The sequence below is a fragment of the Cricetulus griseus genome, chromosome 3 (assembly GCF_003668045.3).
Source record: "Cricetulus griseus strain 17A/GY chromosome 3, alternate assembly CriGri-PICRH-1.0, whole genome shotgun sequence".
In the NCBI taxonomy this organism is placed as follows: domain Eukaryota; kingdom Metazoa; phylum Chordata; class Mammalia; order Rodentia; family Cricetidae; genus Cricetulus; species Cricetulus griseus.
The window spans coordinates 107,133,897-107,152,025 of NC_048596.1; the positions used below are offsets into that span (position 1 = coordinate 107,133,897).

General features: G+C 36.5%; 1 protein-coding gene and 1 long non-coding RNA gene across 4 annotated transcripts in view; one reads left to right on the plus strand and one right to left on the minus strand.

The window, feature by feature from the left end:
- The window catches only part of LOC107977363 (disks large homolog 2), a 1,172,797-nt gene that overhangs the window by 463,542 nt on the left and 691,126 nt on the right, over positions 1 to 18,129 (minus strand). For all 3 annotated transcript variants that reach the window (XM_035442394.1, XM_035442396.1, XM_035442395.1), the window contains 2 exons: positions 13,277 to 13,413; positions 668 to 812 (listed from right to left, as the gene is read on the minus strand). In XM_035442394.1, coding sequence (XP_035298285.1) covers positions 668 to 812; positions 13,277 to 13,413 — 282 coding nt within the window. The remainder of the gene's footprint in view (positions 1 to 667; positions 813 to 13,276; positions 13,414 to 18,129) is intronic.
- LOC118238565 lies at positions 343 to 16,153 on the plus strand. Its single transcript, XR_004769138.1, has 4 exons — positions 343 to 668; positions 3,300 to 3,357; positions 4,593 to 4,708; positions 12,824 to 16,153. It is a non-coding gene; the product is annotated as an uncharacterized LOC118238565 (long non-coding RNA).

Genomic DNA, 18,129 nt, shown 5'->3' on the forward strand with positions numbered 1-18,129 from the left:
TACCCATTAGGTTTACATCAAAAGTAAATTCTAAATTTAGTCCTAGAAGACCGAAGAGAGGGAGTGAGTTCTAGTTAGCAATGGATTTGGTGTGGTCCCCAGAATGGTGACTCATGTTAGTTATTGTCCTCTGACTCACTGCTACTGACAATGACTGATTAGTTTCTTCATTCTATAGAGCATAACAAATTCAGCTGAAGATAAAAGTAATAATGATAATTGAAAATTTCTGGTGATTTCATCATTCCAGAAGCCGAGCCCCTCCCCTAGGAGGCAGTGTACAGCTATCTATGGCTTATTTTGCCAGCATTTGTCTTTCATTTTGCTGCTACATAGATCTGAACTAGGACAAGGGAATATACTGGCATGATAGAATTCATGTGCCATGGGACTGAGAAATTATCTTCTGGAGTGTGGCACCAAAGCTATTGTAGTCACTCTGCCCTTCCATTGGTAAATGTGCAATCCATCAAGATGTCCTACCTTTAAAACATTAGCTGAGGTCCTGTAAAACAACATGGGAATGAGGCACAGAATATTTTCCCTGAAGTGTTTCAAGAAGCTTGACATGATTGAAACTGTAAGCAGAGGTGAAAATGGCTTTGTGGAGGTCTATTTTGTATAACTGGAAGGCTATTAGAAGATGACACTGGAGCACCATACTTACAGTGAGTAATGTCAGGTGGGCCATAAGGATCAGTCATATAAATGGTGGTGGGTTTGCCAACTTTTAGATAAACAACATCGGATGTGTTCTTCAATATCGCTACAGCCTCTTCATGTGTGACTTCTTCTAAACTATAGTTATTTACCTGAAAGAGAAGAAGGATAAATATGAGAGTTAAATCTGTGAAGTGAAAGAGAACTACCCTAGAAGACAGTGTGAAATTTGAAATTATGACCTCATAGATAGATTGGGTTACAATGATTAGTTCAGGATGTGTAGCATTCTTGATAGAATATACAGTATAAGCTTTAACCCAAGCAGGTTAGGTATAGTCATCAATGCTACAAAACAGGGCCAGCTTTGTGGATTTCTCTGAGGAAGTGACTTAACAGCAAACAAAATAATATTTCTAAACAAACCCAAATGATCTTTTTATATATTTAGTACAGTTATTATGACTAAATGTTATCATCTATCTATCTATCTATCTATCTATCTATCTACCTACCTACCTACCTACCTATCTATCTCTATCATCCATCCATCTATCTATCTAGATATATATCTACATGTATCAGGCTGGGTATGCATATCAGGGGTATAATTAATGATTATTGAGAATAAGTGAGGGCCTTGGATCAGTTCCCAGCACCACAAAAAACAAACATGAAAATAACACAGTGAAGAAAGCATACATGGAAAGCATTGTATAATAATTGAAGGAAACTAAAAAAAAAAAAAAACCCAAATACAGAAATAATCCACAAACTTCCTACTTAAACATATCTCTTTAAGTTGGTGTAACCATGTTGGACACATTATTTTGGAATCTGCATTGAAGATCTAGAGTGACTATAACAGTAATATAATTTAGCAACATGGCTTTTGTTTTCACTGCTTTGCAAGGCTGTAACAGTGATTTAAATTATCTCTTGCTAGACCTGTTTAGTTTGCTCTTAATATGTTGCTACTATATATAATATCGTGACAAACAATTATCTAGGCTTATCCAGCTTGTTTGTTTTTGGTGTAACTCATATCCATGACTTGCTAAATACAACTATAATAGCATTGTTTCAATTATTAATATCTGTTCTGAAAGTTCCCCTTGAAACATGAACCAGTTTACTCTCATGCCAGCACTCTGTGAGCCCTTTCAACCCTGCAGGGAAGAGAACTGAACCCAAGATTTTGCATATGCTATGCACCCTCTCAGTTACTGGCTATACCTTCAGCTATGAGTCTTTTTTTTTTTAAGGAAAGAGTATTAATGAGGTTTCACAAGTGAGCACATTCAAATGTGTCATATTTCTGTAAGTCTCACCAGTAATGCACTCCTTTTTATTTTTACAAAGAGAAGCCTATATTGAGTGTTATTATAACTTCATGGCAGGAATGCCACACCAGATGTGTCCAGTACTAATTGGTTTTTAAAATAATGCAACCAGAAAGATATCATCGATGGAGAATTGGAAATAAATGCTCAAAAAGTATAATTTAAGGTTATCTTGGGATACACAGTGAGATATAAGCTATCCTGAACAACCGAGAATATGTGTATATAATGAGGTTTGTGGTGATATATCATTTATGATTTAATAACGCTTGCCTAAGGGTTCAGAATACAAAGCTACCCACAAGCCACAGAGGTCAGGTAGTGGTGGCACACACCTTTAGTCCCAGGACTTAGAAGGCAGGCAGCTGGATCTCTGTTAGTTCAAGGCCACCCTGAACTACACAAAACTGAGCCAGTCTAAAAGAGATGCAGCTCACGCAAAGGTGATCTCAGCACTTGGGATCATACACCTTTATTTCCAGCACTAGGCACACATAAAAGGAAAAGCAAAGCGTCTCATGTGGAGATTTAGTTTCCAGACAGGGAGAGCTATTGTCTCTGAGGATTCATGGGGATTGCATTTCCTTCTGAGGATTCATGGAGCCAGGATCACCCTTTCAGTCTGAGGCAGAGGTAAGAGCTAGTGGCTGGCTGCTTTGCTTATCTGACCATCAGCTTAAACCCCAATATCTATCTCTGGGTTTTTATTTTTCAAGTTCCAAAGGTTTAACTTGCAAATTACACACAATAAGTTAATGCAAAAAGATTAATAAATAATAATACAATAGGGAAATTATAATAAAATTATCAGTTTTACCACCCTTGGATTCTTATTAAATAAAACAAGGGGTAATAAAATTCATGCATGGTGACTTTGTGACCATCTGTTTGATAACTAAAGTGTGAATGAAGCGATTGACAAGTAGATTGCATATGCTACATGAAGATTCTGTGGGAAGAGATGAGTCACATTATAGGTAGTCTGGAGAAGGATGCTGTGTGCTTTCATGTACTGCTCACAAAACTGGAGCTACAGATGAGTGAAGCTGTGATACATATTCTCCCTCCTTTGTACTTTAGTCATATGTGATTTGTAGCACTATTTTTTCCATCATTTTCTTATAAATGCTGATAATCACAGTCATAAAGTATCTATACATAGCCAAAAATAAATGCAGGAACTATCGTATTTTACATACACTAACTTATTGCAATCATGCTTATGTCTTCTGTAAGATAAATATAAAATAAAATACATGTAAGCTAATAGGTTATTGTGATGTTTCATTGTTTTAGTGTATGTCCCTGGTCTGAGAATTCGTGGAGACAGGATTTCCATTTCAACTGGGTAGAGGTAAGATCTACTGCTTGGCTGCTTTGCTTCTCTGATCTTCGCTTGAAGCTTGAACCCCAATATCTGACTTTTGGTCTTTTATTACTCATGCTACAGAAGTTGCTTGTTAGAGGATAATCACTGGGGCTAACGTGCCTGACTTCTGATTCTGCCCCGTCACTTATCAGACCAGGGACATACACTAAAACAATGAGTTCCTGTCCCCTCCTGCCTTTTATTTATTTCTCCACTCAGCCATATCACTCATGCCTCCACCTCCCTAGTACTGGGTTTAAAGGCATGAGTTCTGTTACTCTTCACTCTTGTGTAGGCTAGGGTGTCTTGCAATCAGAGATATCCATCTGCCTCTCTCCTTAGTCCTTGGTTTAAAGGTGCGTATCACCATTGCCTGACCTCTATGGCTTATGACTAGCTTTGCTTTCTGAACACTCAGGCAAGCTTAAGTATTAAAGTATTAAGTATTAAAATACTTAATGTTGGTTCTTAACCTTGTTACTATTTATTATCATCTACCTCAATTCTCAGGAAACTGGATTTCTTGGCACAATTTTCTTGCTGATCATTTTTCTGTAAACATCTGTGAACTAATGAGTTTAATTAGGGTTCTTCTGATGAGGCTTCTATTTTTAAAACAACAACAACAACAAAAAACCTCCCAAATCCCCCAAAACAAAACAAAAACAAAAAACCCTCAAAAACAACAACAACAACAACAACAACAAAAACATGGATCAAAAAGTATTCTTTTGTGCTGAAGTCTTCAAAATTGTTTTCACAAAGTGGGTTTTTTTGGGTTAATTATGTGTGTGCACTATGCTATGAACTCTCAACATAAAGGGCCTACAGCTGGAGATGATTGCATGCAGAGAGAAGAGACATTACATTGATTGGTTAGCTGTTCCTGTCATTGTTTTTCACTGCTTTTTGATTTTTTTTCTTTGAATTTTGCATCAAGTATTTGATTATCATAGTGAACACTGACCAGCTGGCCTGGTTTCAGGGAAAGAGATGAGGCATGTTTAAGTAAGATGGAAAGCACTGTCTATGGAAAGCACTCTTGGCGGGGGCATATGTGCAGCCTTGCCTCATGTGTGTTTGAGTAAGATACTGTCTGTGGGAAGCACTCCATAGAAGGGGCATATGTGCAGCCTTGCCTCATACTTGCAACTAAAGAGGACTGAGGCCAAAACCCAAGACTGAGGAACTGGAGGTAAGATGACTTGTTGTCTCAACAGATGCGATGGCATGGATTGGAGCATCATAAGCAGGGTGGCAAATGAGCTGAGAGAAGAAGGTGCTGGGGATCCACAGGAAGGGAATCTAGCCAGTTTTGTGGAAAATCAAGTTAAGTGTAAGTGGCATCTCCATCCATCCCAATGTAACAGCAGCAGGCTGGAGGGTAGGAGAGGCAATAATGAGCAGGATTCTGTGATGCAAGCTCTGAGTACCTGACTTTTTATTTGCATGTCTATAGGAAAAGATGGGGAGCAGTGATTAGGGACAGAGGATTACTTAAAAAGACAGTACAAGGAAATGTGTGACTCACAAACACTGGAGGAAAATCCTAAATTTTACTGCTAAATTTTAAAAAGGAGACAAAGCAGTTGTTTATTAAATGATGAAATGAAAAGATCAATCCAATGCAGTAATATCAATGATGGGAAAATAAAAATGCGTAACCTCAGGGGGAAAAACCCTCTATAGTATATTGAAATAAACTGTTGATGATAAAATTTTTTCTGAGACAATAAATTTTAATAAATAGGAAATATGTGGATATGGTTATCTTTATAGAATTTGGATTTTCTTGGTTTTAATGTTTTCAATGATGGATAAGTAACAGTATTTTTATAACAAGATTAACTTCAATTGGGCAAAACAAAAACAAAAACAAAAGCTTAAATAAAACAGAATGCAAAGGTGCCACACAAAGCAATCTCAGGAGTAATGTGAAACTGAGTGACAAAGAGGGCAATTTAAATTGATTAGAGACACTAACCATGTGTTAAACTTGCTTAAATGTGTGCATTTTTAGGAATGGAGGGCCTGCTCATTTCTAGTTGTGTTTTGTATAGTATTAACTTTTAAAAGGATGTATGAATAAGTGCGTTTATAAACCACATCCCTGAAGCTTAAATGTTTCTCAGGTGATTTTGACAGTGATGAGGTTGGTTTCAGTTTCTAGTTTCAAGATTTTGAGTCATCGAATCCCTTTACTAGGAATTCCATGTGCCAAGTGAAGATAATGCTTGTGTTTATTTGGTGGTTTGTGTTTATAAGGAAGGAATAATACCAGGAACTTTCAGAAACCCTGAATAAAGGAAATGCTATGCAGATAGAAACCAAATAATCATAGTCAGGCGTTGAGCTACCGCTGAGCTTGCTGCTGGAAATAGCTTCTTCCTGGTGGGGACTGCTGTCACCCCTTCCTGTGCTCAACACTTACTCCTGCAGTACCTCTTCCTACCTTTAACTGCCTTAGTGTTTTCAAGGGGGGAATGACAAAATCATATTCATTTATTTTTTTGTATTCTCCCACAGGAAGCATTGTAAGTACCTGGCACTTAATGAGGGTTGAAATGAGCTAAATATGCTGTAAAATAATGATTGTGCCATGTCCAAAGGGATCAAAAGTCCATATATTTTATTGAAAGAGTGGGGAAGCTGTGCTGAGTCTCTGTTTTCTATTTGTGTTAATTAGAGAGGTAAATAAGAGGCTTGAAGGTCATTCAAATGATGGCATACACTTATTGAATGCTTGATTTGTGCCAGGTAGACTATAAGGAGGAAAACATTAAACAGAAAAAGAGTCCTGGATCACCTCCACTTACAATGCACAATCAAAGCTTCGGCTGGATGAATTTTTCTTCCCCATTAGTTATACATTTCTTAATCCTTCCTTCTATAAGAAGAGAAAGAATAGAATATGGGAGTGGTATTTTGATGACTGAAGCTTCCTGAATAGCACTGGTCACCAAGTGCACAGGGCAATGTGAAGCCAGGGCAATTCATGAGGTACAAGATGGAATTTCATTAACATTTATCACATTTATGTTTAATTCTTGTATAGAATACACTAATATAGTGTCCTGGTTAGTTTTAGTTAACATGATACAAACTAGTCATTTGAGAAGAAGAATCCTCGCCTGAGAAAATTCCCCCGCTAGATTGGCATGTGGACAAGTGTATGGGGGTATTTTCTTGATTAATGGTTAATGCAGGAGGGCCTAGACCACTGTGGGTGGTGATCATCCTCAAGCCTGTGGTCCTGGATGATATAATAGAGCAGGTAGAGAAAAGTCACAAGGAGCAAGCTAGTAAGCAGCACTTACTCCTGCACAGCCTCTGCTTCTGTTCCTGCTTCCAGGTTCCAACCATCTTCTACTTTCCTCTGGGATGGAGTGTGACATGAGAGTTGCAAGAAAGGTGAAAGATGAGATAAACTGTTCCCTCCCTAAATTGTTTAAGTCTTGGTTTTATCATAACAATAGAAATCATAATTAAAACATATATATGCATATATGCCATTTGAAGATATTTGCATATATTAGTGGCAGCTTCTTGTGCTTTGCTTGTAGGGTGGGCTAGGAAAATAACTTTAGGCCTAGGCATATAGCTCAGTGTTGCATACTTGTCTTCTATATACAAAACCTTGTGTCCAATTCTTATCACCACAAAACAAATAAGGAAACAAATCAATAGCTAATTTTTTTTTATAAAACTAGTAAGTAGTAAAACTATTAGCAGCAGTAGATTAGTGCTTGAACTTTAAAAGACACCACACTGCTGAAGAGGATATAATAGCTAAGTGGTAGAACAGTTTCATAGCATCCACAGGCCTTGGTTAAATCTTCAGAACTACAAATAATAGTGATAATGATATTTTTTTGCATAGCATATGCTACCTGGAGAGAATGTTATATAAACAAGGTTAATACTCTGAGTATAAGCAAAATGAAAAGAAATCAACAGGAAAGATTTAATCCTTAAATAAACTAAATCAACACAATTGTGTTGACTTATAATTTATTGCAATTGAGATGAACTAGAAGGGAGTCCAAGTAATAATTATCCAGACTTTCTTTCTTTTGAAAGTGAATCTAGCTGCAGAGGACAGAAGGTGAGGGGTGAACTATACCAGATGCTTCTAGGTGGCTGCAGGAGATAACTCAGCAAGAGCACTGCTCTGCAGTGTGACCATCAGCATCAGGGCCATCCTCAGGAAAGAGATGGCATCAGGTAGTGTGAGGTCAAGGTCAGATTGATTCTTGCCTAGGTCTCATGAGAGAATCATTCAGAGCATAAAACCTGAATGAATATGACCCCAAACTCAGAGGTTTTTTGATTTGCTTATTTGGGATTGATTGAAGATTGGGTATTCACATGTTCAAAAGCCAACCATATGATACTAGCGTACAGAGGGACTAAGAACTTGAGACATTGAATAAACCAGTGAAGGGAATAGGACTTCAGAACGTCAATCCATAGGTCTGCATCTAATCTCACAATTTGCTAGTTATACACTAGTGGGAATTCTCTGAACTACAAATGCCCTACAAACTACTCCTGAGGGCAAGTGTGAGAGTACATGAGTGTCTGTCTGCCCAGTTTGAGCCATGGAAGCATGGGAGTGGCATGCTGGTGGAAGACAACAGCTCAAGGTGCTTATCTAAGGTGGATTCCCACCACCTGCTAATGCCCCATTTCTCATTCAGATAATTTTGATGTATTTGCATTGTCTTTAATATGATACCATTTGTTACAGAGGGTTGAATAAAACCAGGCAGTTTTATAAAGCTATCAAAAGTTAACCAATTTAGTCTTCACAACCAATGTTTTTCCAGAAACAGCATTATTTCTTGTCCTATCCCCTAAAGCCATTTGCTGTCTTTACTTCATCCTTAGCTTAAGAATAAAACTAAGGGCCTCTTACACATGGCACATCCCAGAACTCTTGTTCTGATTGTTTTATAAGTATCATTTTAACAAAAGTATTTCATGATAAATAAGGTTGAAGATTATAGAGTAAATAAAAACATTTATTTATTTATTAAAAGATCTTTAATATGCTTTTTATATGTTGATCTTCACATGTTCATAATATCATTTTATATGTTTATCTGTTCTGATTTTTTGCAGATTTTTTTATTTGAATTAGAAACAAGATTGTTTTACATGACAATCCCAGTTCCGTCTCCCTCCCCTCCTCTCCTACTACCCCCCCCCCAACTAAAACCCTACCTACCACATATCCTTTCTGCTCCCCAGGGAGGGTGAGGCCTTCCATAGGGGGTCATCAGAGTCTATCCTTTGGGATAGGGACTAGGCCCACCTCCATTCGTCTTGGCTCACGGAGTATCCCTCTATGTGGAATGGGCTCTGAAAGTCTACACCTATGCTAGGGATAAGTACTGGTCTACTACAGGAGGTCCCATAGATTTCTATCTGTTCTTTTTTAATATGATTTTTCTGTATTCATTGAGGAGCCACAATAGTGTCACATATAAGTTTCAGAATTTTGCAACCTATTATGGTTTTAGATCCCTTTAAACTAGCAAAGGAACAAGGCTATTATTTAAAAACACATACTGGGAAATGCTAATCTAAGGCAATGATACTGTGGTAAAGAGACCAAAACCAAAAAAAATGATCACAGATGCACCTGGGATGCCCAAAGTAATCTGGGAGAGTTATTGGATCTGTCTGTGACTAATACACAGTTCTTCAAAGTCTGATCCCAGTGTTTTTCCCCTTGACTTCAATGCTTTCATCATTCTTTCCTCCATTTACTATTTCCCTTTTAAGGAAAGAAGGATTAATTCGTTCTCTGAAAATGTGTATAAATTCTCTTACTGACATTTTTTCCTTTAAATGTCAAGCAGAGGTTATAAGGGGGAGAGTGTAAGATTTTAAACCTTAAATTATAACATGACAAGGAGCTTGACAAGCAACAACTAATGTTACTGCTGTGGAAATGACAAATCATCCCAGATTTAAAGTCTCTGATATTATGCAGAAAAGGTAAAAAAGATGACATTTCTATAATATATCTGGATCCAAGGAGCATCTTGCTAAGGCTTAAGAAGAAACAGTGTATGGAAATATAAAATATAAATATAAAATATAAATATGAAAGATTTTTTTAAAAACAAAACTTCAATGTTGCCAACTGTCTCAAGAAATTCAAGACTCAGTAATAATCTATTCACTCATATTTCAACATAAGTTACTAGTATTATCTACAAACACCTGCTATCACTGGCATTCAACTAAACAGACAAAAGAATCTAATAATTGTAGCAAATGGCATTAAAATATTTAGTGGAGAACCACAATATATGCCAAGTACTTGGGTGACCATGAAACATGAGGGTGGCTGGCCATATCACCTCATTTTAGACAGTAGAAGCTTGTTGCAAAGGGGACAGTATAATTCTTCCTTACAGCATAATTTGTGCAAAGCTCAAGTAGTATAAAATTGCCTACGTCTTTAAAAGTGGAGAATAAAATGGTAAGGAACCCAAAGGTATTTTAAGTGGAACTTATTTATGACACATATAAATGAATGCGTGATAAGTTCTACTTCAAAAATGAGGGAAGAATGTGTCAAACATCTTTAAGGACTGGACAGTGAAGAGATGGCAATACAAATTTGTAGATACATATGAAAGAGGGAAAAATCTTTGCCATTTCTATGGGGACAGGCCTATGGATAATGGGTGAAAATTATAGAAAATAATTTTCAATGTCTTGATAAAAATATACCATGGTGGTTAGAATCTGACAGGTATCTTTGGAGAAGTATTAAATGCTCCACTGTTAGAGGCCCCTATCAGAAGTGAAATATCACTTCACACAATTGCTATTCTGTGAGATTCTGAGGTTCCAAACAAAGATGACATTTAATATTTACATTCTGAAATGTAAGAACTTACTTGCAAGGAAATGCACACTCTATATTGTATGAATCAGGAGATGACCAACATGCAGTAACCATAGTTGTGAAGTCAAAGGTGTTATTATTAAGACTATGCTTGCCCTTGCAAGGCTGTAGTCTCACTTAGGGGAAGTGATTGGAGACTTACAGAACTGTGGAGATATAGTCACAAAAGTCTAAAAAAATTAATAGGAGTTTAATAATTTCTATTTGTTGCCATTCTCAGGATTTTGCTAAGCAAGGTCTTCTATTGAACTATAGCACAACATGGAGTTTGTTTTTGGGACCAGTGTATGTAAAACTATCTGAGTGGATAACATATTAGTGACATTTTCCTAAGGACTGAAAGAAGGAAGTAGGGTAAACAGCTTCAGAAAGAATAGCATATTTAGAGAAAATATGCAGTGGTGCTGCAGCTGGCAAGTCACAGAGTGTAAATCATGTGCACTTCCTTTTGGGGGAGAAGAGAGGAAGAGCAGGAAAAATAGACATTATTAGTAGGGGCTAAACAGAGCTACAGGAGAGCAGTAACATATTTTGGGGGCTGAAGTAAAATAATTGGTTTTCAGGGTAGATTCACTAATTCTTTTATTTATTTGTTTGTTTGTTGTTTCTATTTCAGGGTCAGTTCTTTTTTTTTCTTTTAGAATAGTTTAAAGTGAACCATTTTCTTTCATTCCTAGATTCTGCTTGCCAGTTGCCTTGGAAGTACTAATTACGGCTTTCCTTATATAGGACAGAAGTGACCTATTATTGTTGAAGGTTCATTTTTTTAAAAAACATTCATTCCTTAAAACTTAAAGCTGAAGAATTATGTTATAGCTACTTTTGAAATCACTTTATTTACAATAAATATAAAAATTATCATGGAAAAATACCATAGCATTTGAAAATTTCTTTGGTAGAATTATATGGGTGTAGAAGCCTTTTTCATAGACTTTGAAAAAAGTCTACAGATTTAGGCATGCTTGAAGAAATCAGCAGACAGATCTAGCATAATTTCACAGTAGCATCTGATGAATGAATGATGGGAAATTTACATCTAAACTCTTTGTATGTCACAGGGGAAGCCTGTCCTAAGGCAGCCATTACTTGAAAATGAAAGTTTCCACTTTATTTTCAATGTACCACTATGAAGAAAATAATTTCACACTTTATTCTAATGTCAATATTTCAAGTAACAAAATTTATATTATGAATGAAAATTATTTTTATTTTAAGTCCCTAAAATATTTTTTGTTTGAAAATGCAACAACATAAGATCAACTTTTATAACCAAAGCATACAAAGAATCAAAAGTATCATAGCTTCTTGAGAATGAAAATAGGTGGTCAAGGAGTTGAAACTCGAGTTATAAGTTTAATATTGGTGCATTTTTTCCTTTTTGCCTGTCCAATTTGACTGGATGCTTTCTCACAGCAGAGGTCCTTCCTGAAGAGTGACTTCCCTTTGGGAAATGGTAGTTGGATGGGATACTTGTTAAATGACTAACTAAATAATAAGCAAAGGGAGAGGGGGCAAATTGATTGACAGATTCAAAGAAATGAATGCAATCCTATGTGGAGGAAACAGTATTGCTGGAGGTGATGATCATGAATGGACAATCAGAATGCCTCAGCTGGAAAGCCAGGTCTCACCACCATTAACAATAGGACCATAATTAAGTTAGTAAATGTCTCTAGACCTGTTTCTACAGGTTACTTTATAAAGAAGTACAGGAAGTTTATGAAACTCAATATATACCAAATACAGAGATGAATTCAGTTCAAAGGCATTCACAACTACAAGATAAATCACAGGAATTAAATAGAAGGTCCCTAGAGGTTAAGGAAATAAGAATAATTAATAGAAAACTTTGATGCTTAACTTTCCAAACTTACATATATCATGAAGTGATCTTTCTGTTGAGTTGCACTCAACTCTGTCTCTAGCACTTTTCATAAAGAAAGAAGATATAATAGCTTCTTGTAGATATATAGTCATCTTAAGTAGTTAGGCATAATCAGGCTTTGGAGCCCTTGGAGCTTTGGATGAACCCCTCCCTCATAATTGGATTTTTGACTCCACCTCTGATTTTCCCCTGGTAACTCCATGAAGAAGAGCATCATTATTGCTCCCTAAAGATACAAATTTATGTATGAAGAGTTGGAGGCTTCAGGGCTTTGTGGAGGCCATTAAAAGAAAGATACTTTTTTTTGGTCAAGACCTCTGGCTCTTGGGTAGACAAGACATTATGGTCTATTCCAGAGGTTCAAACAATACATATTATTATTGTCTCCTGCCTTAAGAAGTTATATTGCTAAACCTGTCAATCATCTAGTCAGGAGACCATTGCTCATGAAAGCCAATTCATTAGAGAACACACTAAAGATATGGGAGGAATAACTGTCTCCTTAATGAGAAAATATATTTATCCTTCCCAATAATCCATCCCATGCATGATGCAGTAGCTCATTGAGCCCCCACCATGTCACACTGCTAAATCTGCCTGTTTTTCCTTTCCCAACTTTATATCTTGTTTTCTTTTAGGTACTGGACAAATGACTAAGCATGTTTTCCCACGCTTTCTCTGAGGCTTCTGTTTCCTTTCTACAGTACAGCTGTTTGCTGATCTCCATTGCTGCACAGGTTTGTATTGAATGTTAAATGTGTTAGAGTCAAGGCACTAAAATGATAAGATTGCTAGCCAAGAAGAAGAAAAAAGAATCCATCCTTCTGCCAACAAGAGAACAATGAAAGGACCTGTGAGATGCAATCCGATGGTGGCTGTCTGCAAACCTGGAGCAATGTTCTCATAGAAATGAAATAATACAAATGTTTGGAATTCTGAGGAAATATATTTGTGCTTAAGGAAATATATTTGTATTTAAGCCATTTAGTCTAAGGTATTTTGTTACAGCTTCACAAGCTACAACAGTCGTCACACAGTGAGAAAGAAGAACCTTATAAAGTTGTCAACAGTTTTGCTGGGTTCACACTCACCATTAGCAGTCTGTCTCCTACTTGCAACCTTCCATCCTTCTGTGCAGCCCCACCATCTATAATTTTCGTTACATAAATGCTGTTGTCTCCAGGAATGTGCTGGTTCCCCACCCCTCCAGCAATACTGAAGCCTAAACCTAGGGGAAAGGAACAGAAAACGAGAAGCAAATTAGCTCTATAGAAACAACTGAAAATATTTTTAATAAGTTCAGTTTTTTTCTAGTAAATGGCATCAAGGATTCTACTGAAATAAACTTTGGTATCTAAATATTTGAAGGGCTTATTGAGTATGGCTAATGAAGCAGAGATCATTTAGTCAATCATATGTGAATTTCTGTTTTGTTCTATTTGAAGACTGGGCCCCTAAGTATTATTGTTTCCCAACTAATAAGGTCATGATGAGTAACTGGTCAGAATAAGGGTGCAGCAAAGGATACCATTCTTATCTCTGTGAGTAAGAGTTGTATTTTTGTGTTGAGCTGGGAGAAACTCAGGTGCAGTTGTTGACTGTGTAGAGCCCAGGGCTCATACTCATGGTCATTGCTACTCTAGTACAGAAAGGAGATGCTTCCAGATGCTTCCACTAATATACTGGAAAATATATTGACTTATGACTTTCTTTGTCTGTTAATATAATAAACTTCATGAATCTGCTTTCATGTTGGAACATGATATTTGGGGTAATCTAAATCTGTGGCCCCAGGCTGTTGTCATACATACTTCACTACAAAATGAACCACTCCTTATCCCCTTTGAGGTGAGAGTCATATATTTCTGTTGAGTCTGGAGAAACACAGGTGCAGTCCTTAGCTATATAGAGCCCAGGGTTCATCTTCATGCTCACTGTTACTCTAGCATAAAAGAAGAACCACAACCATTTGGGGGGCAATTGGACACTCTTGACATTTCAGAATGAAAACCTCAGTTAAAAGGGCATTATTCAGATGTGAGAAGAGCCAAGGATACACTGGATGGCTTCCTGTCACCATTTTAGACAGCTGATGAAAAAAAAATGATGAGATGTTCTTTAATATTTCTTTTTTGGCCATGCTGTCATATTTTTAACATTCCTGGAACTCAGCGTTATTAACTGACTGTTAGGTTCCAAACCTTGGATAAATGGCTGAAGTGCCTACTTAACACATCAAAGCAAACTTGACCACCAGGTTCTCCCTGCAACCCCCAGTCCTTGCCTGTTACAGGATCCTCCTGTCTGGCATATCCCTACCCTATCCTAAACTTCTCCAGCCCAAGGGCTGGGCTGTCCTTCCCTATATAATCCAGTCATTTTGGTTACCCCACTCTCTTTTGGACCTCCTGGCTGCTGCACCTCTTCCTCCTCTTCCTTATCCTTCCCATCTACCCACATGGCTCAGGGTCATGTCCACTATGGACTCTCCCAGATGTCTCTGCCTCTGGCTATACTCTCCCTTTTATCTCCTTTACCATACCTAGGAATAGTTATGCTCTTCCTTTTTATTTCTTTTTGTATTCACATATAGTGAAGCTGTTGACAAACAATGTGAATCACCCCAGTATACAGCCTTCTGAACAAAAGTTCCCAGAAAAAGCTTGATTCGAACAGAACCTTCTATAAGACTAGTTAACTGAGTAGAAATTCAGTGACTGTGGAGAGATTTGGGATGTTTCAACTCCAGAGCCAAAATACCTTGAGCCCTCTTTAGCCTTCTCAATAGCCATTTATTGCCTTCCTCCATACCTTATCTGAAAGCTCTTGACCACTAGGCAAATCTTTTAGGATGTATACATAGATGCTTGATTTCCCTTGGAATGCATTAACTACTACCTTATCCCAATGCCGAAGCTAAGAGGGTCATCAAATAGCATCTGAGGCTCATGACAGGGTTCTTGCTTTGTCATAACTCACCTCCCCATGCTTCTACTAACATACTTGAAAAGTGTCTTGATTTCTGACTTTTTTAGTTCTGTTAAAAAAATCATACAATTGCTTCCTTGTTGGGACAGGGCATTTGGGGTAATCCAAGTCTGTGTTCTCAGGCCATGGGTACTCATACTTGGCTACAAGACAAACCATTTGTTATCCTCTTTGAGGTGAGAGTTGTATTTTTTGTGCTTAGAGTCTTAAGAATAAAAAAAGACACCTTACTTTTTTATAATGAATGGCAGAATATAAGATCATTTTAATCACAGACTCTTGTACTTGAAGAGATGAATTTTACTCTGGTTTGCAAAATGCTTATTTTTATTTAAATATGGAAAGATATAGTAAGAGCAGACTAATCTACCAACTATAAAGTAATTGTAAAGAAATGATTGATAGACCATTTGAGAACACAATTCACTATGTATTCAGTAAAATGCTTATAGCATATGTTTTCATCTAGAAATATAATTAACATGCAAGTTACTAAAAATTACAGAAAGAGAATAAAGTCCAGTGAAATTAAACACAGTTTTGTGACTTTCTCGGCTAAGAAAAACTTTAAAAACATACACTGGATGATTGATAAAGCAGTCATAAAATTTCTGGCACTTTATATAATAATGGAAAATGCTTTATAACATTAACATTAACTCTTTCATTATTCTTTTGATTATTAATTCAGAGTAAATTAAATATATATTTTAAAGACAATATACATAATGGAGAAATGATGGTTTAGTAAATTATAGTTACACCCTGGAATTATAGTAAAAATGCAATGGTTTTGTTAAATGTACTATAATAGCTGTTAAAAGAAATGGAAAAGGGATTTAAATTGATAGGGCAATTAAAATAAGTGTTATATAATTTCATTCTGAAGTTTGTAATTATTCTTTATTGCTACTTTGCCACCCCATAGAACCCTGAATACATTTGTCTGCCTATGACATAAAAGAATGTATTTCCTAAGCACTGACCAACAAATAAATAAAATGTCTATAAACTGTCTTTTCCAATTAACTTTAAAATATGCATTAGCTCATATTCCCCCAAACTGTAATTCCAGTGGGTAAATGAACATAAGAATGTTTTAAAAATGTATTTTCAACTCTTTCACTGTCACATTCAGTATACTTCATTTGTAGCACAACAGAGGTCATTCCAAATACTGTAAAGTAAAAGGTTAAACACATATCCAGGAACTTTGATTTACACCCACTAGACAAGCAATAAATGCCAAAGACAATCTTGGCTCCTGAGAGCTATAGAACACATTACCACCATAAAGAAGATTAAGTCCCACAAAGAGAATAACTGTATAGTTGACATTTTAAGTTGAAGACAGTACCAAGACCATGGAATCACAAGAATACTGTGAACATAAATATGTCAGTTGAGAACTATTTCTTTCTTTCCTTTTTTGAGATTAGGTTCATGTACTTTTTATCTAGTGACTCTACTCAAGGTGAAGTCAGGTATTTTTAGTACACATGTCTCTGAGACCCAGAGAATAGTCTGATGGCACACAACTAAACGTTTCTCTTATTTCAATGATACATGGATATATTTGAAACCAACCAATATTAATATCAAATATTTTAAGGTATTATTCTTTTTATGATTTTGCTGTATTCAGATAGGGTTTCACTGTGTTGTCCAGCCTGTCCTTGAATTCATGATCTTTCTGCCTCAGCCTCCTGGGTACTGAAATGGCAGGTATACATACCATGCCTGGCCATATTCCAGATATTCAGTTCAACATGGTACATAATGTAAAACTTATGCCTACGTAAAGAAAACAAATTTACTTACACACAGAAATATCAATCTTGTTTTAAGATTGGAGGTATTCTCATTCATTCATTCATTCATTCATTCATTCATTCATTCATTCATTCATTCAACCAACATCTCCTAAATATATTCTGTAGTTTTCTTGGTTTGAGACAGGGTTGTATTTAGCATAGGACAGCCTCAAACTCTTTATAAAGCCAATGCTGGACTTGAATTCATGATCCTTCTTTCTCTACCTCCCAAGTATGAGGATTACAAGCATATATGTCCATGCCCATACATTCTATGGATTATGCAGCCAATTTTTGTTTATTGTGTCCAAGAAAGTCATCCTGCTACATTTATCTTGGCTACAATAGACAGAAATTGACTAGAGTATATTTCCTTCTGGCTTTATTCAAATATCAATATCTCTAGAAGCCTGCATCTGATCTTTCTATTAAGAATTTTTTTTTACTATGTACTCCACTATGATGTTAGATTTAATTGTCCAGTTGATACAATCTAGAGTCACTTAGACAGTCTCAGTGGGGAACTGTCTAGATCAGTTTTCCTTTGCCTATGTCTGTAGGGCATTGTCTTGATTATGTTAATCAACGTAGAAAGAGTCAGTCTAAAGGTGGACAGTATTATTCTTTGGGGTTGGACTCTGGATTCTATACAAGGGTAGAAAGTGAGCTGAGCATGGCAGCTGTACATTCATTCATCACTCTCTGCTCTTAAATAAGGATATATGTAAACAGCTGCTTCAATTGTCTGCCACCTTGATCTCCCTGTGATAATGTGCTATAACATAGAATTTTGAAGTGGATAAGTATTTTTTTCCTAAAGTGTTTTGTCAGGGGTTCTATCACAGCAATAGGATAAGAAATAAATATATCTACCCTATCACCATGGCCTACTTTCCATTTTCTCTTAGAATTTATTACTTTGTAATAAGTCACCAGTGTGGCACTCCCTTTGTGAGACAGATTCTCTCTATGAGCAAGGCTGGCCTTGGATTCTTGGGCCCATGCAATCTTCCTTCTATAGCCTCCCAATCAGCTTTGTCTATGGGTACACACCACCATTTACTTTTTATGGTTTATCCTCTTGATAAAAGCCTGAGCTCTACAATGATATGAATTTTTGTTTTTATATTGTATAAATAAAG